Source organism: Chiroxiphia lanceolata, chromosome 1, assembly GCF_009829145.1.
Source record: "Chiroxiphia lanceolata isolate bChiLan1 chromosome 1, bChiLan1.pri, whole genome shotgun sequence".
Taxonomy (NCBI): Eukaryota; Metazoa; Chordata; class Aves; order Passeriformes; family Pipridae; genus Chiroxiphia; species Chiroxiphia lanceolata.
The window spans coordinates 85,360,740-85,385,994 of record NC_045637.1 but is presented as its reverse complement, the minus strand read 5'-3'; the positions used below and the strand labels follow the sequence as shown (position 1 = coordinate 85,385,994).

General features: G+C 41.4%; 2 protein-coding genes across 2 annotated transcripts in view; one reads left to right on the top strand and one right to left on the bottom strand.

The window, feature by feature from the left end:
- The window catches only part of MYLK4 (myosin light chain kinase family member 4), an 81,014-nt gene extending 68,691 nt beyond the window's left edge, over positions 1-12,323 (bottom strand). The window contains exon 1 of the mRNA XM_032682531.1: positions 12,081-12,323. Coding sequence (XP_032538422.1) covers positions 12,081-12,136 — 56 coding nt within the window. The 5' untranslated portion in view covers positions 12,137-12,323. The remainder of the gene's footprint in view (positions 1-12,080) is intronic.
- WRNIP1 (WRN helicase interacting protein 1) lies at positions 525-24,683 on the top strand. The gene is made up of 7 exons (XM_032682557.1): positions 525-1,081; positions 10,955-11,146; positions 12,143-12,387; positions 17,795-18,024; positions 22,329-22,484; positions 23,352-23,431; positions 23,911-24,683. The coding sequence occupies exons 1-7, from the start codon at positions 551-553 to the stop codon at positions 24,184-24,186; spliced, it is 1,710 nt and encodes a 569-aa protein (XP_032538448.1). The 5' UTR covers positions 525-550; the 3' UTR covers positions 24,187-24,683.
- Positions 24,684-25,255: the final 572 nt, after the last annotated feature.

Genomic DNA, 25,255 nt, shown 5'->3' with positions numbered 1-25,255 from the left:
CCAGTAGGCAGACTTGTTTACCTCCTCATACATCTGACATTAGGCTGACCTGAATTTTACAAGCTGGGAACTATTATGTCACCATGTATAATTAAACCTAAATATACAATTTAAGAAAGAAAACAAGATGTAATGTGGAAGGAATTACCAGTGGGTCAAGTTCAGGTGGTAAATCAGGATGTGAATGGTTCTGTTTACCGCACCCTGCTTTGAAATACAACCTGCATGCCCTGCATTCTGCATAACACACAAGAGCTGGGGTTTTTTTAATTTAAAAAAGGAAAAAAAAAAAAAAAAGGAAAAAAAAAGTAATTTATTGATAGCTCTTTCACCGAGAATGAAGTTTTTACATATTTCAGTGAAAGACCCAGTGGACCCCCAAACTCCCAGACCTCGACAATATTGATCAGCATGATCCCACAGTAGCTCCGCGGGACACGAAAGCCCCGCTGCCGGGGGCGGGGAGCGGCGCCTCCCGGACTACAGCTCCCGAAGGGCTGCGGGCGCCCAGGGCCAGCGGCCTCGCTTCCTGCGCGGGCCTGGGGAGCCGATGGAGCCGACGGACGGCGCCGAGGAGGAGCCGCTGGTGCGGTGCCCCGTGTGCTTGCGGGAGCTGCCGGGCGCGCACATCAACTCGCACCTGGACCGCTGCTTGCAGGCCGGGGAGGCCGCGGCCGAGCCCCCCAGCAAGCGGCCGCGCCTCGCCGCCGCCCCGCCGGGCAGCCGGGCCGAGGGGGAGCCGGAGGAGGCCCGCCCGGCCGAGGGCCCCCCCGTCTTCTCCCTCTTCCAGAAGGGCCGCGGCGGCGGGCAGGGCCCGGGGGCCGGCGGCAGGAGGAGCGGAGCGGGGCGGGACGAGGCCGCCGTGCAGCCGGGGGATGGATGCTCGGCGGCGGCGCTGCGCGGGGCCAGCCTGGCGCAGAAGCTGGAGGGGAAACCCCTGGCGGAGCTGTTGCGGCCGGACACGCTGGGGGATTACGTGGGGCAGGAGCGGGTCCTGGGGGCGCAGACCCTGCTGCGGTCCCTGCTGGAGTCCCACGAAATCCCCTCCCTCATCCTCTGGGGACCGCCGGGCTGCGGCAAGGTGAGTGCGGGACCGCCGCAGGCTCACAGCGTGGAGGTTCATGTCCTGCGCTTTTTCACTCTTGAGGCAGATGAACTTAAAGGATGAGCGGGACCCGTTTCTTTTTCAACTCGCTCTTTTTTGTCTTACCGTTTCTTATGTTGGCCGGTTTTCCACTAGTTTTCACTTAAGATTAGAGAAACACAACGTGCCTCCTGAATAAAATAGAAGTGGTTCACCCCCACCAGTCCCACTCCCTGCATCTTGACGTTTGGTTGCACCGGCTCCTCTTGGTTTAAGATATTTTGTGAACTCGAAACTCATTGCCTAAAACATAAGCTGTGTTTTAGTCAATGGCTGAGAAGCTTAAAAACGGCAACAACACAGAATCTGTAAATATATCTAGGAAACAGTGTGAGATACAAGCAGATTAATACAGCAGGTTGTGAGTGCTGGGTTTGCTTTAGCCTACAGATTCCGGCCCCTGAGAGAAGGCAGCTCTGGTGTGGAAGGGAGGTAGCCTAATGGACAGGCACTCGTCTGCCTTTAAATACTCTGAAACTGTTTTTTGCAGGATCTGACTGCTGCAGCTTCTCATTTTGCCTCCTTTAAGATACCAGGGGCAGACCGTGGTGAATCCCAAAAGGCCCTGTAATTACGACACAGCAGTAGTGAGGGAAGGACTAAAGGAATGTCTCAAGTGTGGTCAGGAGAGACCACTCTAAGATCTTGCCTTCCTTTTTGTCCTTGTATTTCAGATTTGGGTGTGGGGTGGCAGGGCAAGCAAAATAGACAGTTATCTCTGTCAGTCTGATGTGTGCATAGCATTAAGTTTTGCATGTTATATGTATAGGTAGGTGTCTTGGCTATGTGGAGAGTATGTGTGAGAAATCTGGGATAGGAAAAATAAGGAATTAATTCTTAGCAGAGAAGTTAAGGACAGAGCAGCAGTATGTTTGAAAATAAAAGGAGACTTGATATGGATGGTACTTGAATAATAATGCCAGTTATAATAATCACAGTTAATAAGGCACAAGTATGAGAACTATTGATAGATGAATGTTGTTAGCAATGATACAACAGGTTGTTTAGACTAGGTAACATACACCTGAAAAGAACCAACTGGTGAACTTAAATAATTGTAATTTCCTTTAAATTAACAAGGTAATAGCAGAAAGCAAGAGCTCAGAAGAAATGGGGTAAAGAAGGGCTGTTTCTAAAAGTGATGAGTTTCTAAAAACTCATTAAAGGGGAGGTGAATTGACCGAAGTAAGATGCCCAGAGAGAGAAGTGGAATTAAATTCTTTAATAAATAGGAATCCTCCTTGCTGAATGAGTAATGCATCCAGGGGCTTGCTTCTATATTTATTTGTACTCTTCTGCCTTTTGTTTTGTGTTACTTGTGTCAACAGCATGTGCTTGCACTTTCCCGAAGCCCCCTGGAAAAAAAGATCTGTTACAAATGCAGTGGTAGCGTAGCAAAGGCTCCGTACAGTCTCTGAAAACTGGCACTGAATTCAGGGACCTTCGGTTGTGATTTGATGAATACCCCTGGTTTTGGCCATGGACACGCTTTTTCATGAGCTTGTGACAGCTTAACAGTTGTGTTTCAGTACTAAGACTGCCTTTGAATGCATGATCTGTTTTATGCCTGTAATATTGCAGCTTTCACTCTCCTTTCTTATGACCCATCTTCTTCACCCATATACTTTATGCAGAATTATATTTAGTAAGCTTGCTTCTCACAGAGTTTAAATTCTACTGCTTATCAGTCAGCTGACATGCATCGATTCTGTGCCTTTTGACCCATCAAGGAACAGTTCCACAATTTATCTGTTACTTTTTCACTCTCAAAGTATTTTAATTGTTGGGTAACTTGTCTACTTTCTAGGTTACTCCTTCTCAGCAAACGGTTTTGAGTCTACGTGCTTTCAGCTACCTCCTGATGGAACATCCATTAGTGGCTGAACGAGAAATTCCTACAGCAAAAACTTGAACTTTTTCCTTCACCCATGCTTATCAGTATTTCTAGGATGGTACCAGAGTATAGTTTCATCTCAGGCCTTCTTCCCCATAAATCATATTCTCTGTCTCAGGGAAATAACTGAAAGTTCCGTCCTTTTTTTTAGGATATTTTTATTAAATTCCTCTCCTTACAGATGTAACATGCAAGCAAAGCAGTCCCCCAAAAGATGGGAAAAGAATTCTGTGGTTGCCTGCCTATCCCATTCACTTACTGTTTGGGTTCTGTGTATATAACATGTCTAAGAAAACATTTAATGAGAAAGTAATGTAGTGCTTGAAACTTGGAAGAAGCTGTGAGGGAGAAGTAAGTATTCTCACTACCTCAAGACCTGGTTGGAAAGCTTCTTCTGTTAAGTACAGTGTTTTTCAGAAGGAAAAATCATAAGAAATAATTGCATGTTATGTAGCTTCATATGTAACAAGGCGACATGCTAAGCTCTGCCCATCGAAGAGCTAAAATAGGAGCATAATTAGATATGTTGGTCTAAATTCAGAAGTGCTGTGTAAGACGGTCATACACTTCTTAAACCTCTTCATGTTCTTGCTACCCATGGAATCCAGTTATTGCAGCCCATCTATGCCTTCTTCCATTTCTACAGCCAAATGCCATGCTAACTGATACTTTTGCAAAGGGTAGAGCAGGACTAACTAAAAAAAAATAAAATAACTGGAGATGGAATAAATCATCAGGGCCAAATTTCAAATCAATCTGTGTATTATTTTTCAATTTAAACCCTTATGAGAAGTAGTAGTTCAACAGACTTTTCTAAGCAAGAAGAAAATAATCTTGCTTGTTAAAGTGCTATAACTGCAGTATTTCACATTGTAGGTCGTGAGTACTTTTCGAGAATTTTAATCATGAAAGCTTAGGTACTGGAGTAAAAATACATATGCTTTGTAACTGCTTTGCCCAAGTCAACTTTGGCCTCAGCTGCACTTGAATATTCAAAAAAGCACCCTCAAAACTGAAAAGACAAAATTGATGTACTTCTGTTATGATCATTTCTCGTGAGTTTCCATCTGTATTGAGTCCTCTTCCTTTAAGGGAACATGGTCTTTGAATTTGTCATCCTAATTTCTTAGGAAGCCGAGGTGCTCTGGGTGAAGAGGCTTTCATTCTTTCTTTGTACTTTTGTCACTCCTAAGTGTTGAACACGAGAACCTATTTTCTGCTTTTAAGAAGTTGACCACGCACATGCCAGAAGAAACACTGTCTAAGAGAGATGCCGTGGTTATAAACTTAGGAACAGTTAACTTGTTCATCCTGACTATGCAAATTTTTTAAAGCCTGTATGAATCCTAATGTAATCTGAGTAAGCTGTACTGTGATTTATGGCACCTTAATGCAGGGATTTAGATTTTTGCTTGTCTGCCATTGGGACACCAATTTTAGTAAAGAGTTAGCAGGGGGACACAGCGTAACTTGAGCACTGAATAATTTTGCAGCCACAGATGCAGTTTAACCTTATAAACCTGAACATTCTGTATTTAAATACAGTAAACATTCCCTCTTAATGTGTGTTGTTTAACAAGAAAAAACTTGATAGCAAGTGGCATGAACCCACTCCCTACAAAAGATAAGACTTCTTTTTTGCTCCCTGTATGTTTACCATCCCTTCCCTCCAATGCTTTCTGTTTTGCTAATTCAAGTGGTTACCTAAATGGCTGTTTGATTACTTGAGTGTATTTCATCTTCTCTTATTCATACAGCTTGGGACCTGATTTGAACCATTTGAAGTAATGAGTTCTTTTGATTGATTACCATGAAATTTTTAACTGAAAATACATGATGTCTTTTGCAGTAGCATACAGTCTAAATCAGGAATAACTTAGGATAACTCTAGGTAGAGAAATCTGGAGGAGAAAACAATTGTATTCATGAAAAAAGTTGGAATATAAGGAGACAAATCTGGATACAGCAAATGGAGGCCACTGCTCCATTTCAGTAAACATTATGCAATGACCTTGCATCTGTTTATGCTTGGTTGGGCTTGGATTCTGGAAGTGCTGTAAACCACATGTTGTGGCTCTTGTTCAGTGACACTTACTCCTCCGGTAGTATCTCAGTGGGCTATTTGGGGTGTGAGGAACCAAACAAGATGGGTAAGAATAGCATCTGCCCTTATATAAATGCCAACTGCTGCTACTTTTGATTGTGTTTATCTGTATAGACAGTGTCCCCGAGCCATGTTCATCTGCTATCCTGCCAGTTTCCTTTAAACACACAGCCAGAATTATCTCCTGTGACGCAGTGTGGTAGTTTGGGTCAGCTCAGCAGTGTTGGGTAGGACAGACCCCAGCTTTCTGAGCTGCACGCCAGGAAATTATTCCCCTTTTTGGCATCCAAGAATGCTGGAAGTGTTGGTGTCTCCCTCAAGGCAATGAAACAAAATATGACCTTTCCTGACTGCTTTTCAACCACAGTATGGCCCTGCTGCTAGCAAAGGGAGGGTTCAGGGAGGAGAGGCCATTTATGGCAACACCTTGTAAACAAAGGTATGGAAATCCTGGCCAGAATAGAGGAAGAGGAAAAAATACCCAGAAAGTCATGGTCAAACAGCCACAAAGAAAATCAGGATGCTAGTTTTGTCATCCCTGTCACAAACATAATTCACACAGTGGTTTGCTCTGGAACAAACCAGCAAAGTCACTTGTTGGAGAGACTTATGTGCTGGCTAGATATCCCTGCTCAGGAATAATCCATGCCCCACTGCAGTCTAAATACTAGTACCAGTCTGTTCCAGATCTGCTTTGGTCACTGAAACATGGCCTGGCAGAGCAAAGCATCTATGTTGGAGGGACCCATCCAGCTGGAAGGAGAGCTCTTGCACCAGTGTGCTCCTGCAACGTGTAGCGTGAATGTCAGCTCCTCATGAAAAGGGCTGTGAAGTTGGAACAGAAGGACTATGAGCATTTCTCCATGCCTTGCAGGAGCTCTCTGGCACGAAAGCTGATGACAGGATAGATGTAATTGATAGATCATGTGTTTTCTGTGCCTGACATCTGCAACGGTTGTTTCACTAAATTTATGCAATGTAAGAATGATTAAGGGAAGTCTCCATGAACAGACAACAATGATCTTAGGTTTCACAGTCAACTTCTTGACTCAAGTCTTCTTGACTATGATCTGACCATATATTCTGATCTTCTCCCAGTTTTTTTCAGTTCCACTTTTTGAAGAGAGCTAGGCAGTATCACTCCTCATTCCTGTAAGGGGCTTTGGTGAGCTAACACAATGGGCATATTTTAATGGCCTGGTAAAGGAGTGCAAAAATCAAAAGACTGCCTTAATTCTAATAACATCATGTTAGTCACTGAACATCAGCATCAATACAAGTGGCTTAATTAGTACTTGCTTCTTGTTTTCTTCCGTCCGTGGGTTTGAAGCTGCATTGACTAGTCACAGTGCAGAGAGTAGGGAAATAATTAAAGAGAGTTGCCCAGTCACGGAAACTTGTGGGTATACAGAAAATTCTTGTCTCCTAGTACAAACAGCCAGCTAACCAAACAGCAAATTGGATTGACTTTTCTGCTGTGACAGTGAGAGGTGTGTGGAGTCAAGCATGCTTTATGGGTTCCTTTTGTATCAAAGCCTGGAAGAACTGGTAGTTGGCTTAGAGTGAACTTGTTTGGCTGTTTTTGTGTTTGGTTGCTGGGTTTTTTATGGTTGCAGCCCGTGGGAGAGGATATTCCTTTTTGGGCTGACACAAAGCAATGTACAGGACAGTAAAGGAGGGCTTCAGCAGTTAAGTGTTTGTTCTGTGTGTACTGGATCTGAAAATAAATGACCACAGGCTGAAGTTGAAAGTGTTATTGATTGGTGAGTAATGGTACAGGAGGACAACATGTTGCTTGTTGTGTAGTGGAAGGTGTAGGGAGATAATGCAGTCACAATGACCTGTTGGCAGATTTTTGAGTTTAGGAACAATAGAGTTTTTGATCATGAAGCCAACTCCTGAGAGATGCCGCCTCCCTAAGATCTTGCTTTATGGTGAACTTGCCACCAGCTGCTGCAACAGAGGAGCCCCGAAGAAAAGATACAAGGACTCCCTGAAACAACATCTCAGCCTTGGCCATATTGATCACCATAACTGGTCTACTCTGGCTTCATATTGGGAGGCCTGGAGACACAGCTCTCTCCTTCGAGAACGCACGCAGGATCACTCTTGAGGAGAAAAGACAACTCAGAAAGAATCGTGCCCTGCAGAATACACCACCTAAGGAGTCCTTCTGCTGTGCCTTTTGTAATTGGATATGTTCTATCTCATATTGGCCTCATTAGCCACCAGCGTGCCTGTAACAAATGTGGATAGAGCCTTTCCCAAATCTTTGTTCGCGAAGCCCAGCCATGAATGATGAATGGTTCAGGAGTTTCTTGGTGAATATGTTTCTGTGTTTCAGAACAGCTCCTTATGATGGCACTGCTTTAGCTTGTCTAAACAGGTAAGTCAGTAAGGTCTCACAATTTTCAGCGTAAAGCTTGAGATGATAGGTGTGACCTTGGATAGTTTGGTGTGATAATAGAACCAAGAATGATTTCTGGAAGGGGCAAGGACTGTGAGCTTTGTAAGATGTAATTTTTAGTGAAGTTAGCAACAGGTTAGTTTGTAGGATCACTCCTATTCTTAATTTGTGGGAAACAATATTTCTGCTCCTCCCCATAAGAAAAGAATACAAGCTAATTAAGAAAAACCTGTATAATAAAAGGAGAAGATTATCAACTGGTTTAGATTTCCTCTTCCTGCTTGTTTTGCAGTTCTGATACAGATGTATTATTAATTCATATTAAATTGCAACGTCAGTGTTACTATTTTAAAAGACTTGTTTTCTAATGTAACAATCAAACTTCAGAATTATTTTAGATGGTGAAGGATATTCAGTGTGTTTTCTTCTACCTTATTTCGTATCAGATTTCTGATTTTCTTCTTATCCCTTAAATGCATTGCCTCTGAACTTAGTGAGGGGAAACTACGGGTCTAGCATACAAGTTGTAGTTGTTCTGTGCTAGTGCCTTCATGCCTAAACAACCCTACTTAAGTCTCCACTAGGTTATGTGTTCTCTTAGGTTGTAACCTGAAGTAACAGAGGGAGAAAACAGTGTCGAATGTTACTGACTTTTGCATGAGATGGTGAGAGAAGCAGCAGCATAAAAAACCTGAGCTCATGGGAAATAATAGTCTTTCAGAGGCAGGGAAAGTTTAATCTGTATGTGACAGGCAGTTAGACTTGCTAAATGATTAATTGTGCAAAACAGAAGAGACTGTGAACATGCCTGTCCATGTCTAACACTGCTTTTGAAAGGCAATGTGTGTTATTCTTATTACAACCTTTAGTGACCCCAAACTTGGCAGAGCAGGAGGGGTACGTGCTGGCTGAGAGCTGTGCAGCAGTTTTCAAGTAGATTCTTGGTCTAACAGTAACTTTCAAACAAATCTCTTTGTATTTCATTTTCATAAATTAGTGTTAGAAGTATGGACTCCTGCATGTGTGTAAAACAAATTCCTTACAGCTTTTGTTGTGAACAACAAAACTCTCTGAATGACAGCCAGGGTACATTGTGAGCTACCAGTCCAAGTGGAGCTACAAGAAGAATAGCCATTTGACTTATTTTTCATTTTTCTTCCTCCTCTCACCACTGCCACTTTTAGAGAAGGAAGAGGTACATTTTTCCTTTTTCATCCTCAGCTTTGATATATTGGGGGGTTTCCATGCTTTCAGAGATTTTTAAGGCATGGGTATATCCTCTGAAGGTACATTCTGAATCAAGGCCCTTTTGTAAGGAAACATAAACTTTGGTTTTCATTTGGTAGCTTAATTTCAAAGATAGTTTCCTTTTGTTTTGAGGGGAGGATATTTGGTTGGTTGGTTTGTTTTCCAGATCTTCCTGATTTCTGTAGGCTTTGCTGCAAACACTTTCTAAGTGTCTTTCAAGTCTTGTCTTCTGTAGTGATACAAGTTGGGGAAGAGCTGGTTGCTTGAGCTCCAGGGAATGAGGGAACATCTCACATGGAATACGAGTCTTGTATCAGGACCTGAAATGACACCACTTCTGAAAACAATCAGGAAGCCCTTACTAAAACTAAAGCAAGAATAAATAGTGATCCATCTTCCTCCTTAGCCTCTGCTTTTCCGTCTTGGGCTGGTTGCCATTTCTGAGTCAAGGAGATCCATTAAAGAGACAGAGCAGTGCTGCAACACCACTGGTAGCCACGTGGTAGGTGGTTGTTTCTGTAGCCTCCCTGCAAGAGGATCAGGTTGACAGCACCTGCTGCTTTAACCTCAGCACTTGGAACATCTGAGGTGGTTGTGCCAGCACCTGTCCCCCTCCTCATCTTTTGAGGCTCTCCTGTCTTCATTCTCCTCAGGCTCCTTCTTTATTAGAGGAGTGTGCTTGATGGAAGAATCACCTGTTTTCTCCAGCAGTACTTTCAAATAGGGATACACTCTGCTTGGGACACGCAGATACACCCCCCTTTACTAAGGGTTGTGAAGGAAAGTCTGAAAATCATGCCTGTGATGTTTTCAGGTGTAATAAATCTACCTAGGAGGTTGGTGGAGGTTGCTTCTGTGCTTTGGTATGCTTCGTGAAATTCTATATAAATAAATTCTGGTTTGAAGAGGTTGTTCATAAGGAAAGTAAAACAACATAGCTGCTCACTAAAAACAGCCAACAGCTTGTTCAGTCAGCTGTCTTTTACTTCCCTGGGCCAGCATTTGGTTACTGTTAACTATTTAGGTTTAAGAGTTACATTTTCTTAAGCACATATGTAATTTTTCAGTACTAACATTCCCATGATTTTGTAGAAACTGCTGTCTGATTAATTTCATTTTCATATGTATTGGAAATAGAAAAGAGTTTAATTAACAACATTGTAGGTTATGTTTTTTTGTGCACTTTTGGTGTACACAAATAAGAAAGACATTAAGCCATTAGAGAGTATCCAAAGGAGAGCAACAAAGATGGTGAAGGGCCTTGAGGGGAAGCCGTATGAGGAGCGGCTGAGGTCACTTGATCTGTTCAGCTTGGAGAAGAGGAGACTGAGGGGAGACCTCATTGCAGTCCACAACTTCCTCATGAGGGGAAGAAGAGGGGCAGGCACTGATCTCTTCTCCGTGGTGACCAGTGATAGGATCCAAGGAAATGGCCTGAAGTTGTGTCAGGGGAAGTTTAGGTTGGATATTAGAAAAAGGTTCTTCACCCTGAGGGTGGTTGGGCTCTGGAACGGGCTCCCCAGGGAAGTGGTCACAGCACCAAGTCTGCCAGAGTTCAAGAAGCCTTTGGATGATACCCTCAGGCACATGATGTGACTCTTGGGGCTGGTCCTGTGCAGGGCTAAGGGTTGGACCTGATGATCCTTGTGGGTCCCTTCCAACTCAGCATATTCTGTGAATCTGTGAAATGTGGTTGCACTGTAAACTCTGCTGCAGGTGTCTTGGGATAGTCCAGCTCTTTAGCTATTAACATACTTTACAAAATAACTGCACAGTGAATTGCAGTCAGCCTGTCTTCTGTGACAGATATGTATTTGGCAAAGAGTTCTTCTTCCATGATAAAGGAGACAGCTGTCATTGCTGGCCTTTTCAGTATTGAGACTCACTGGGTCTAGTACGTAAAAGTGCAGGCATTAGAAATGCAACAGAGGAATTGGCAGCTACCTCTAGCAGGAAGTTTAGAAGTCTTCAGTGTGCTAGAATAACATGGACTAAAATGGCTTACTGTATGAACTGTCAACACTGTCCCTGTGTCCAAAATATATAGGTTTGCTCTTTACATATTTTCTTCAAATAGGTACTTACATATTTTCTTCAAATAGGTACTTTCTGTGTCCAAAATGATTTTTACAAAGCTTTCTCCTATTGCTGTTTCAGACTACACTAGCACACATCATAGCCAACAACAGCAAAAAGAATGGCACAAGGTTTGTGACACTGTCAGCCACAAGTGCCAAGACAAATGATGTTCGAGATGTCATCAGCCAAGCCCAGAATGAAAGAAGGCTCTTCAAGAGAAAAACTATCCTCTTTATTGACGAGATCCATCGTTTCAATAAATCTCAGCAGGTATTGTACTACACCGCTTTTTGAAAAAAGTTTTTGTCAGCGCTTCTGTAAAATTTCCTACTTTGCCTTAAGATGATACCTTCCTTTGGGCTTTGATTTCAATGTTAATGTTTTTAGTAGGTGAATTATGAAGAAACGTAAAAATTAAATTTCTTAACTTACTTCCAACCAGCATTTAATTATTGTGATTCAAAGATTTAAATGAAAGGCTGGGTTATAGTTGACTTACATGCAAGTCCTTATATGATATTTTTCTGAAATTTTATTTCTGCCAAGTCATGTTAGTAGTATTTGCTGCACACATCTTCATTTCAGCCTCCACCTCATGGTAGCATTCTGTATTACCTTTAAAAAGGTCTGGAATGGGAATGTGCCAAGGGTATGTATTTTAATGTTGTCCCCTCTACTCTGTGAGAAAAAGTAAGACATGGCATGGTGCTTTGGGATAACGCTGCAGCCATCACTTGGGTATTTTTTTTCTTTTTCCTTTTCTAGTTATAAAGTTTTTTTAGTTGTAACATGGAAAGCTTGAATGCTGCACTACAGGTTACAGTTTTTATATTGAACTGTACTGCAATCTTCCTGTAGTTTTTTGAGCCATCCTTTAGAATTATGTAGGGAATTGTAGCCCCAAAGGTTGGTTCATAGCATAGCCTCACTATTCATAATACTTGATAAGGCAATTTCATGATTTCTTATGAAATTTGCCAAGCAATAAATCAAATCCCTATAAATAAACTAAAAATTTGCAGATTTTTTTACCCTGTTTTCATCGGATGAGGTCATTCTCATTCCAACCATTTGTTATTAAGATGAACAGCCTGTAGCGTATTAGGTGCATGAAATTAAATCATTTACATATCTGCGCAGATGAACTGCCTCGTCAGGGAACCCAAAGACTCACAAGATGCAAAAAAACCCACAGCCTACTCACCTGGGATGTTTCAGGTTGTCATTGATCGAGATCAGCTTTTTCTGCTTCCCTCCCATTGTCAGGACACTTTCCTTCCTCACGTCGAGTGCGGGACGGTGACCCTGATAGGAGCGACCACAGAAAACCCTTCCTTCCAAGTCAACGCCGCTCTTCTGAGCCGGTGCCGGGTGATCGTCCTGGAGAAGCTCTCGGTGGAAGCAATGGAGGCAATTCTGATGCGGGCCGTCAGGTCCTTAGGGGTCCAGGTTTTGGGCCAGGGCGACCAGCACAGCAGCTCTGCAACTGGCAGCGGCAGTGAGAGCTCAGAGTGAGTACTTTATGGGCTGCAGGGTGTTAACGCGCACGGCCCGAGGAGTTGACTGCCTGCCAGGGAGAGAATGAAGCAGTTGGGGGGTGGGAAGAGAAACCCTAGCCACTTCTGATAGTAAAGAAAAGAAGTGGTAGCATATGGCAGGGGCGGGGGTGACAGGAGAGAGAGAATTCAAAGCATTGGCTCTCTCCATCCAAAACATAATCTTACCGTCTGGATTAGGAGAGAATCTTATGCTTGGATCTGTAACTCCTGACTCACCCTCACAGGATATTTAAATCCATTCTGCTGCTGAGGATTTGCTGTGGAAGTCTGTAACTGGGTCTTTGTCATGTTCTAATGTGTGTTACTTCTTGTTACCGGCTGTTCAGCAGTGGAACAAGTATCCCCTCTTAATTAATTTGAAAGTGCCTGACAAAAGTTTGTTGTTTTCTGAGAATTTTTTTTTAATACGATCAGGGAGGATGCTGCTGCTCCTATTCTTTAGTTGCAGGATTTGTGCTGTGCTATATTTCATGGTATCCTTTGAGGAGAGGAGGCTGTTGCTGTGAGATGTTAAGAGACTTCGTTTTTCTCTGCTCCTTAATGTCCAGGCCAGATAGAGTCACATTAAATACTTGAGAAAATTTTGGAAAAAAAACAAGGTCTGGATTTGTCCATAAGGGATGTTATCTGGAAGGCTGGCAAATAAGCGTAATGCTTGGTACTGTGGTATTCACATGCAGGCTCTTACACTTCCTTCACGTTGGTTCTTGGCTACACTACTAGTAATTTACAGTGCATTGACAGGGTGGTGATTGGCAGGCAGTCCATATGAAATAAATGAGAGGGAATCCGCTTGAACTTTATTACAGAATGTAAGCGCTAAGAATCGCCAATCTGAATGCTGAGGTCAGGGCTGTAAGGAAAGGTGTTTCTTTTTTGATTTTAGATTACCCTGCCTCATAGTTTACTCATTTGTTGCTTTTACATGTTGTAGTAATGTGAATTTTAGAAGAGAAGGGAGTACTGCATGTCAGCCTTAATGTAATGGCACAGCTGTGGTTGTGGCTACACCCTGACTGGGGTTCAGAGACTTTCTTTGCTACACAGGATTAAAGTACAAGGCATAGTTTCAGCTGCAGTTGTTTGGGTTTGGGTTTCGCTAGACTCTGTATCTGTAACCTTCCAATAGCTATGGGTGATTTAAACAGCATAGTGTAGCGCTTCATCAAACTGGAAGAAGTCTGGCAGGCAGACTGTCAGACTAGCACAGTTTCAGTAATCTCTCCATGAAGAGAGAGGGCCACACTCCAATGGCTAAGCATTTGAAAATGCTTGAGTCAAGCATTTGAAAATAAAAATAGGGTTTTGAATTGAGGAGAGTTTGTTGCAGTTGTGTGTCAGGTCCTGTCTTTTCTGACACTATCTAGTTCTGGTCCACAGAGGCTACATAGAGTTGCTGATGACTTAGGTTTTTTATAATCCATCCTGTCTCTGATTGTGGTTCTGGTTTTGGCTGCCTCATTAACTCCATCTTCTTGCTTCACGATTCATACCATTTCTGCTCCTTCATTTCTTCTCCACCTACTACTCCACAGGAGAAGCTGTCTCATACCTTTTGACCACGCTGCTTCTATGAAACAGGACTGTCATTAGATGCAGGAAGGTAACTGTTCATGATGTCTTGAGGAATAAATCAAAGTCACGAGTTACAATTGATTTGGTCGTTAACTGTGCTCACATTTGTTCCAGAGTTAGAAAAGGAGCTGTAAGGCAGTGTGTCCCCAGATGGTGGGGTATGCCCACTTTGAAAATGCTGCAGAGATCTAGCCAGAAGGCACACGATATGTGTACGTTGAATTTTGGACTTAATTTCCCATGTGAGTCCCTTTTTCCGAGCCACAGTATGAAGTACTGAATGTGCTGCTTGGCCTCAGTTTTTCAGATGGTTTTGGTATCACATCACTTTGTCTGACATGACGACTTACCTAAATGAGATTCTGAAGAAGAGCATGATTCTTTGTGGTCTCTCCTACTACCTTGAGGAATAAGATGAGGGGTGAATCTTCTTAGTCTCTACAGACATCTTCTGTGCTCAAAAAGAATGCAGCCATCACTTTGTGATTCAATGGTTTCATCTTCAGCACTCCACAAGGAAAATGTACTCTACCCAAATCTGTTCTCTTAAATTTTCTTGGTGGATTTTTCTTGTCTTTCTTCCACCATTGTTGCAGGCTTCTGATAGGGTTAGGTCACCTGGCTTCTCTTTGGTTCCACTGTTACCTTTTCTTGCTCTAAAGCTGAAACAGAACTAGCAGGAGACATTACCTTCTTTGGCATCTTTGTTGTGTCATCATGGCTCATAAAGCGTCTTTGGCAGTTTTATGTTAGTTACTGTATTTCTTTAGGATGAGATGTGCTTTGTGTTACATTTTCACCAGCATTACTGCCATCAAACTGTGCCTATGAAGTCTGCAGTAAATCAAACTGAAAGATGGGGTAACAGGAAAGGACAAAACATATTCAGGATGTAGAAGAGTAAGAAGTCAATATTGAAGATGCTTCATATTGCTGCACCTTTGCTTGTGCTTTCTGAAGTTTATGCTGCCTCAGTAGTAGCACAAACTGTGCCAGGTGTACAGTAATAGTGTACACTGACACTGCTACTGTGTCAGTGATGGAGGAAATCAAATTCTTTTCTTGGCTTTTATTTTTATCATTCCAGTGCTACCCTCAGAGTAGTAGCTCTAATCGAAGTCAGGCAGTAAACTAGATACTGGATTAATGTCTTTGAAGTTAGATAGCATAGAAGGCACTCAGCTGAGGGAAATGAAAGGATTCCCGGTTTCCTGTTGGCAAGCTCAGACATCATGCAGTTCATCTAGTTACTGGCTGTATCACAAGTTCTGACATGTTTTAAATTCACTGGCTTGTAAATCACAACACTGAAGATGGAATTCCTTTGGGTCTTCAGAGTTCAATACCCCTTTGAAAATTACTCCTTATTTGGAACATCTATGCAATTTCCTTGCAGGAAATGAGTTGCTGAGGTGAGAGGTGAATTTTGCCATGGAAGTAGACAAGATCTTCGCTTGTAACCAGATTTTCCATACTTTCTTGTGAACATTTGTTTCAATTTCTATGATATAAATTGCTTGTGTTGAGCAAACAGGGCACTTAAGAGTCCTAGAGTGAAATTGAAGAGACAGGAATACAACTCAGCTTTTTTTGCCAAGCTTCTAGTTAGCAGATAAGTGGCAAAAGTGCCCTGAAGCCTCAACTTGGTTTGGTACAGACTGTACGCAGCTTCTTCCAAGTGTAGTACCTGCTTTTTAGTACTTTCAGCACTTCCCTTCCACTTGGCAGTCGCTGTGTGTGTTGGTGGTGGGTGGCAGTTTGAGGAGGCCTCAAGCGCATGGTGTTCTTCTCTGCAAAAAGCGGGCAAAGAACTTAGTCCTTGCAGGTGAACCTTCTCTCCAGTATGCCCTGCTGGTTGTAGCCAAAGTGTTTATTCAGTGTACCGTATATTTGGGTTTGTTCCCTCTTGATGAAGGTAATCAGCAGGAAGTCTTGTGTGTAGCGCCCCTGTTTTTTTTAAAAATTGGTTTTGCTTCCCTTGTTGGCTTGTTTCAATGCATATGAAAAATCTGATGCCTGTCTGTACTGCTGAGGCATGAACGTGCTCACTGATTCAAGGAATTTGATCCTGAGATAATTGATTGTGCTGTTGTATTCTTCTCGTTTCCTCATTCAAACACAAAGACGGTGTTTGAAGCACCTGGCTGAAGTGCCACTGTATGTGTGTTAAATTTTTTTCCTAACTTTATCAAATAGAGAAGAAATAAGAAGATGGAAAAAAGGTATGATGAGATGTGTATATGGATTTATTTTTCCCACAGCTTGTGATTCCTGTTGCCTACTCTCTGCAGCATGGGTTTTGCCCCTAGAAGACATTTGTTGGCCTTCACTTGCAGTGGTGTGGATTAAGATTGCAGCTCTACTAGCTTTTCACTCTTATGTGTTGCCACGAGAGGGCTCAAATATTAACTGTTTGAAGTTTTCCAGGACTTACAGTCATTTTCTTTTGTGTGACAAGTATGAAGTGGGTTTGCAAGGAGGAAGAGAGGAGTCAAGTAATGAAGATCAGTGGGTACATGTTCTTGGGACAATTGGGTTGTCTTTTGTACACCACTGGTAATAACAGTAATATATCTTTTGGTGAATGAAGTGCAGGGCTGTTGTGAATCCCTAATTATTGACACACAGAGCTTCATAAGAAAGTGCCTCTCACACCAAACTCTGTGTGCTAATCCCTGCTGGTACATGTCACTCTTGATTTACAGTCCAGTTACTAGAAATGGCTCAGTTAGGCCATTACTTAATGCCATGTTTTAACTCCATTAGCTACTGCTTCCAGTCAAATCAGTTGTATCCTCTGCCCAGCAAACATCATAGGTGTTACCTTGTCTACCTAACTAAAGTTTGAGGGTTAACTCCTCAACAGTATGTCTGTGACATATGCAGGGGTGAGCTGGTTTGTATGTGCCCCAACAGCGGGGACTGCAGCCCGCTAGATGAAAACCTGGAGACAAAGCTTGAGGACTTTGTTCTCCCACAGTTTTCATAGACACACTATGAGATCTCAGGAGATTCTTCACCTGCAGCTCCATTTCTTAGTTCTTCCTATGTTGTTCATTCAGATTGTGAGTTTGCTGGAATTTGGCCTTTTTCATGTATTTGTACAGTCCTGGAACACTAGAGTAGTAGATGGCAAGAAGAGTGACATGCATGTATTGGGATGCCATTTCTTTATAGGAAGATTTTTTTTTTCGTACCCCACTGACTGAAGCTGTAATACCATACCAAAAAAAGAAAAGTAGGATGCATATACTTTACAATATAAACAATCCTTCCAGTTGTTACTTTTTAAAGAAAACAGCAGCTCTTGCTATTGGTAGTTAGTTCAAAACCGTATGCTAATTACTTTATAACTCACTATATTCTCTCAGCTGCATTTGGATAGCTTTCTACCTTTTCATTGTTCTTCCAACAAGGAATTTGAAATGGTGATGGAGTAAAACCTTGTGTAAAGTTCAATTGGCTGTGTCAGAATTGTGCTCAGGCAAAGACCTAACCCTAGTTTCCATTGAGTTTAATGAGGTGAGGAAAAATAAGGGGGTCAAATAGATGAGAGTTCATCCCTAGATTTTTCATGTGCAATTTTATTTAACAGGCATTGGATTAGGAGGAAGAGGGTTGGGTCCCACAGTGTTCTCCCTGGCTCTGCAGTACTTAATCATGGCAGGATGAGTTAAGAATGAATCTTGAGCCCAGCTGCATCTCAACAAACTTTGTAAAGAAACATCATCTCTAGCATAATAAGCATGATGGGGGCTCATGGTGTGTGGTTATTCTGTTGCAGATTCCCGGTGTTCATAGAGGCCAAAGCTCTAAACACACTTGCCTACCTTTGCGATGGTGATGCAAGGACTGGACTGAATGGACTCCAGCTAGCAGTTCAGGCCAGATTAGCAGCAGGGAAGACCACTCCTTTGAATATTACCAAAGATGGTTCTGCAGATGGCATTCTGATAACAGAAGAGCACGTAAAGGAAGGGCTCCAGCAATCCCACATCCTGTATGACCGAGCAGGTGAGTACCTGATACGGTTTGTGAGATGCAGTGTTCTCAAGAGGTGATAGTCTCTGTAATTTCTTTTTCATAGCAGATGCTCTAGTGAAACAGTGGTTTGCCCTAGAAAGTAGTTTTCCTGTACAGTGCAGTTCAGCCAGAAGTTCCTTCTAAACAGGTTTCCTTTTAGCATTTAGGAAGTGTAGGTTAGCTGAAAGACACATTTGCTGCCCTGAAAACAGTTGCATGGTGGAATTATTTGTTATTTAAGGTTGTTAGAATATTGTCTTCTACGAGAATTACAGTGTAAAGAAGGCAAAGAATTTGATGAGAACATTTTTCTTGGAGGATTAGTATCTTCCATTGCACTTCTACTCCTTTGAAAGTCTTGAAAGTGCTCACATTCACAGCAATATGTACATCAAAACCTGAGCAGTTAGCTTTATTTTAGAGTTGCTTTTTAAGGTAATGAATTTTGTAGCTTGCTTAGGGCAGGTCATATAAATCTAATTACTTGAATGACCATCCAGGATAGTATCAAATGATTATGCCAAGCAGTATTTGAAGAACTGATTGGGTTGGCTTTTTTTTTGCCACTGTATCTGAAATGCTCAATTAACTGCCACTGTCCAAAACCTGTGATGAGAGGTTTCTTGAGGTTGGTTGTAACATATGCCTGCTTGCAGCCTTCCAAGGAAATAATGATGACTCACTGTCAGGAGCAAGGCAGCTGAGCAGATACTGATAGAATGGCAACTGAGAAGTTCAGGCTAGGCAGGGGGAGGGAGAAGAAAAATTTTATGGGGTCTGTGGCAGGAAGAGATCATGATTGGAAGGAAGCGGAAAATCTGACCAGTTTGCCAGTGTGAGTCTCTTGTGCCGTGTAGGTCCCTTGTGTGTTTGCTGTCTCCTTGTGGCCACTGTCATGCAGAACTCTTGACTGTGTCCGTTGCTCCCAGCCCTCCTGCACCTTCTTGCTCTGTTAGAGTGGCACACAGTGCCTCTTCCTGAGGCTGCATCCAATCTAGGTGGCATGTGTCAGCCCTTCTCTGTTACAGAAATCCTTGTTGTGGTTTATTGTGGGGTTTTTGGTCAGAGATTTTCAGAGGTGGTGAAGCAATGAAAATTCAGTTTTTCTTGATTGTACACATGTCAAAGAGCCTGCCACAGATATTGTCACAGTAGCAGGTTGCCCGAGTACTTGTCTTTACAGAATTTCTGTCTTCTGTGGAGTAGTCTGTGTCTTGGTTGACCACTTCTGTCCATAGCAGAGTAAGTTGTTTGTCCTTTTGTGTACAAAGGGCTTCTGAAGAGAGGCTACTATATAAAGGTTTTTTTAATTGTAGCATGTTTTAGCTAATAAATTTTCAGTCACAGTTGCGGTGCTGGAATCTACAATGCTCTAAAATAAAATGCTTCAGCCTTATAAAGTGGAGGGACATGATGCTGTCTAATCATGATAGCAGCAACATACATGTTCATGTAGTGTGTTCAGGTAGAGAGCACCATATAATTGATTAGTGTTCAAAGTTGAATAAATATGGAATTTTGATTTTACGTAATTATTTTTTTTTTGTTACCTTCTGCAAAATTTGCCAAATACATGTAGTTGGGCATTCTCTTCTGTACTTTTGTCAAGTAATCTAGGCAAGAAAGTATTGATAATCTGGTTATTAGGATGTTGTTCTGATATGTGTGCAGGCATGTTTAGCTGGAAGGACAAAGAAACAACTTTGATTAAAGTTCACTGCCAGCAGCCATCTTTTTTCCAGCTTAATTTTGTTCTGCTGGACCAGAACAAGAAGTCTGTTTATCTGTGCTGTTGCTCTAGTCCTACTTTCAAGACATTCTTCCGCCTTTATTAATGAGCAGCTAAGATAGAAAACTGTGAGGTGGGGACTGTGATTTTACTTTGCCCACTACCTTACTAAAAGGAATGGCTTAAGAACTCCAAATATTAATTATGGACAGTGAATGACACTTTTTCCCAGTTGTCTACCAATAAGTCTCTAGATAAATTGGCATCTTAAATTAGCCTGAAAACTCTTCATGAGCACATAAAGCAATTTATGGGCATATATCAACAAGATTTATGTGTCTGTATACGTTAGGCACTAGAAAATCCTCCCCTCCACAAAGCCTCTTGTGTAGTATCTTGTTTCAGAAAGGTATTTGCCTTTGTGGGAACTGCATAGAGCAAATGCACTTTGATTCCAAAAACTCTTTATAGTTTTGATTTTGAGAGGTATCTGGGATGCAGAACAGCAGTGATAGATAAGCTGGTATGTGTCTGTCTCTCAGCTGAATCGATAAGGCCAAAATCTATATGTTGGCTAACCAGTGAGGGACAGAGCTAATAAATAAAGGTCTACTAAAAGTTCTAATTTTTTTTAAGCTGCTTCTGGTATCTCAAATAAGATATCTATAAAATATATTTTTTTAAATGGAAACATAACATTTCCGTCCAATGTGTCACTGTATTTTGTCTTTAATTGAAACTGCATTTAATGCAGTTTTTCTGAAGAAGTCCCAAGTCTTTGTGTATAAGTATTGTCATTATGTTAATGGCTCAGTCACCAACATTAACTTTGTGAGGAAGGAGATAAAGGGAGAAGAAAACTGTTCCCTTTCTCAGCCTGCAGAATCTGAAGCCCCCTGCAGGTATATATATCTAGTCCCAGCCTATCCACTGCATTCCTTCTGCCTCTCCAGCTGGTGTCTCCAAATATGACACTTTACAGTAGCCCAAACAGCATATAAAAAAGCAGTCCAGCAGAAGAATCTGGGCGAGTGCAACCTCTGGAGATATTTAAAAACCATCTTTCTTACTTTTAAGAGACTTAAGAGACGCCTCTTCCAAGAGGACGATGCGAGTTCAGCTGCTTAGGTTTATTGCTACTAACTCAAGTGTCATGATGGAGCATGGACATGCTGTTTGTGTTGGCAGGAGTAATGGCTGCATACCACAGGGCTCTTTGTGTGGAGTCCTAGCAAAAATAGCTGTCTGTCGGCCTGTGTTTGCCAGCATCGCGTGTGTTGAATTCTCTGCAGAAATGCACTCCAGCATGAGCAGAGATGGAGGAAGATGGACCCAGTTTCTGACCTGGGAGGTGGAAGTCTTGCTGGCTGTGTAAGGAGCAACTGCAGCATTGTGGGGATTTCGGTTTTCAGACTCATCCATGCAGCCTTTTATTTTACAGGGCCTACAAGAGATGGTGATGTGTTCTGATATGGCCCTCAGGCTGTAAATCCTTTTAGCCTGAGGAAAAGGAGAAATATTAACAGATGGCTGTGCCTGCAGCCAGTTGCCTTTATAATACATGCTTAGCTGTGAGCCAAGGAATGCCAGGCACTTTAAAAAGTAAGAAGGGCAGATTACATGGAAAGTTTAACAACAATTCTGTGCCAAAATGCTCTTGCAAGTTTGATGAAAATAAATGTGTAAGAATCAAAACCAGCCACACAGAGAAAAATTGTAAGCAGGAAGGCTCTTTTTCAGTGTTTGTAATATTGAACCTCTATTTTTAAGTGTATCCTTAAAAGATCTGTGTAATAGATTTGTTTCTTCTTGGAGTCCATATCCAATCAAATACTAAACTTTAATATTAAAAAAAAAAATCCCTGTACTTCATTCAGTCTTCTCACTTCTTATTTAGCAGTCTTGCATTTCAAGTATTGTTTGTGTAGTTTTTTCTTTCATCTGCTTTCAGTTTTCAGGACCCTTCCAGCAGTGCAGGTTTCCACAACTGAACTCAGGATTTCTTAGGCATTTGCCAGGGTTGTGTGCTGCAATTCTTTTCTCTCCAAATTGTGTAATGTTCCATCACTGTATATCCACAGCAACGTTTCATTTCCCCCCACCCCCCCCATATAATACATCAAACTCACGTTTGATTTACTGCACATTTCATTTTCAAGTTTTATCATTTGTATGTGCTTATATTTTACTCTTTTGGCAATTAGGAGCTATTTAAATAGAGTCTTCTTCCTAACTGATTAAAATATCTGGGTTGTTTTTTTTTTTGAAGGAAAGGTCATGAGGGTACAAAACCCAAATTGTTTGCCTTGCAATGTTTTAAAAAAACACCTTCTTTTCGTTTACAGTTGCTCTGTTTTGCTTATGTAGTTAGTGGAATGATTCATGTGGCAAACCATGAAGGAATTGAATGAAGGCAAAACCACGTATACGTAAAAAGAACTTGAAAAAGTTTAGAACTTGAAAAGGTTAGGTTTACTGATCTAGTAAAATATATTCTGTTCTCTTGAATGCATTTCATGTAATTTCCTCCTAACAGCTTTGTACACTTCTCCCCCATTCTAAATAGGAGAAGAACATTACAATTGCATCTCTGCCCTGCACAAGTCTATGAGAGGCTCAGATGAAAATGCTTCCCTTTACTGGCTTGCTCGAATGCTTGAAGGTGGTGAGGATCCGCTTTATGTGGCAAGGAGGCTGGTGAGGTTTGCAAGTGAAGATATAGGTCAGTATTTGCAATATTTCATGTTGGAATATTGTGTTGAATGAAGATCTGCCAAGCTTCTGGTTCCTAAAAATTGTTTTTTGAGGAAAAAAAAAAAAACCAAAACTGCTATATGCAAAATAAGTACAAAATACTGAAATGCCCCACATTCAACAAAAAGCTTTGTATATGCAGGCAGAGACCTACATGCAGTGTCATTGTGAAGATTACCTGCTGCAGCAGAAACATGTTTTTGAGGTCAGGTTTGGCAGCGTATCAGTATAGATTCTTTTAAACTCTGGTGGTTGTAAATCTCCAGTAACCTTGTGCCACAGAGAGTGTATTTCAGGGATATCTGATCTTTTAATGAGTCTGGCAGGTGAATGCCTACCCTGACTTAAAAACCTCAGATTTGATAGCTGGCTCCCTAGTTGTAAGGCATCTTGCTTGACTTATCCAAAGTAGAAGGTGCAGCAACACTTTTACAACATGTGTGATGGGTGAAGAGTTAGGAGATCTGAGGAAGCTATGTCTATATAGCAGTACTTTCCCATTTCTTTATCAATTCTGAAAGGTGAGAGATTCATATCTGGTCAGCTACTGCTCAGGCCACCACTGTGTGGCAGCAGATTCAATCCATAAATTGTACCCATGACTTAGACCTTTCTTTTTTGGGGAGGGGGGACAGAAGGGAGAAGGCTTATGGATGGAGGGATTATATCTTATGTCTGCTATGATATTGTACCAGAAATTCCAGCATCTGAGAAAGCAACTTTGAAATTTGCATGGATATCTCACAGGAGAGGAAAAATTAAAATTGGAAAAAAAAAAAAAAGAGACATAAACTTTAGCCTGATCTGATCCCTTTTATCTGATCCCTTTTTGTAGGACTGGCGGATCCTCTGGCTTTAACACAAGCAGTTGCTGCTTATCAAGGCTGTCACTTTATTGGAATGCCAGAATGTGAGGTAAAGGCTTCATTAATTCACTGATTTGAAAGTACTGCAAACTGTAAAACCTGTCTGTAACTATAAAATGTAACTGATTGCAAGGACAAAGCAAACTTAGTTACTTGTTCATTCCGCATGCCCCTTCTTTGACAGGAGAACATTGTAGCTCTTAAAATATGTGTTGTAGTTTAAAATAAAATTCACTTTATGTTACTGTGTATTTATTGTCAAAATATATGTGAATTTATATCATTTTGCTCTGTCCATTTTTTTCTCTCTCTTATAAGTAAAATAATATATTCCAAAGTATTATTTTGTAGTAGTGAAAATCAGGAAGCTGTGTTGTTGTTAAATAATAGTATTCATATTATGGTAGCAGGTAGAGGTCAGTTTAAAAACATAACCCCTGCCATGCTATACAAACAACCTGAAGAGCAGACCTTTTCCCGAAGAGCCCAAAAGAAGTGATTTAACATTTTCCCTTCTCTTGTTTCCAGGTGATTCTAGCACAGTGTGTAGTGTACTTTGCCAGAGCACCAAAGTCTATAGAGGTGTACAGGGCATATGGCAACGTCAAAGAATGTCTGAGGATGCACACGGGACCTCTGCCACCTGTTCCGCTGCACCTGAGAAATGCCCCAACAAGGCTCATGAAGAACCTGGGCTATGGCAAAGGCTACAAATATAACCCCATGTACAAGGAACCTGTAGAGCAGGACTATCTACCAGAAGAGTTGAAAGGAACAGACTTCTTTAAGGAGCAAAAAACGTGACGGCTGTGCTTGGAATGGGTTTTGATTCTATGACTCATACCTTTCTACTGGGAGAGAAATTCCCCTAAGAGTGTCAGAAGTCTTTTACTGTGGTTGAAAAGATTAAGCCAATGAGCCTTTCAGATACTTCTTTATCCTTCTGGTTTTTTACTGCTGTTATTCTGAAGGTATTTTGTAAAGAGTTGCAGTTAGGCAATGTAGAAATGCAAACATGACCTTTAACCTTATAGTGCTGTCACTCTGTGGTTCACATAGAGAAAAAATGAGAGACTTTTATCTGGCTCTTGCTGGGAGACAAGGAATATTACTGTGCTGCTTTTTAAAATCAGTATCGATTTCAGATTTTGAGAATGTTTATTTTCCAAGAAAATAGTAATATGTACCCCCTTTGCTAAAATACTGTAAACAAAATATAATTGCAAAGTAATTCTTCCTGTTATGATATTCCGGAGACAAATTTTGTTCAACAGTTATTACCAATAAAGCTGTTAAAAGTAGTGTCTATGCGTTTGTTTAAATACTCTTGTGGCAGCAATGTAGTATTGAAAGTTTGATATCCCTTTAATTTTATTATCCCTACTTTCCAGAGTAAGTTTAATTCATTTTGTAAGTAAAATAGTCATAAAAATAGCCTAATTATGTTAATTTTTGAAGTTATATCACTTAAATTTTTAATTGTATGATGACATTTTGGGAGGGTTTTTTTTAGAGGAGATTCCTGGTAATGAAATGCATTTGTCTATTCCCAGTTGTGCATCAAGAATTTCATTAGCTTTAAATTGGAAAGCTGAGAGAGACAAATTGACTTAGTGCTGTTATAATACAGTTTGGATTCCTCTTCCTACTGAAAACATAACAACATCCAAGATTGCTGTTGACTGAACATTTCAGTAATGTTGTTATTACTGATGTCAACAACATTCTTTCGTTTAAGTGCTGATTATTTTTCTTCTCCTCAATCCTCCTTAGGTGTGCAGTGGCTCAGTGTGCTGAAAAGACAGCAGGGGCTAAAACCAGATATGACTGTGCTAACTTGCAGTTGGGGAGGAGAGAAGAACTGTGTTTTCTT

Coding starts and splice junctions, on each gene's coding strand:
- WRNIP1 (XM_032682557.1), top strand. CDS start 551: ATGGAGCCGACGGACGGCGCCGAGGAGGAGCCGCTGGTGCGGTGCCCC. Junction 11,147..12,142: donor GTTTCAATAAATCTCAGCAG/GTATTGTACTAC, acceptor TCCCATTGTCAG/GACACTTTCCTTCCTCACGT. Junction 12,388..17,794: donor AGCGGCAGTGAGAGCTCAGA/GTGAGTACTTTA, acceptor ATTCTGTTGCAG/ATTCCCGGTGTTCATAGAGG.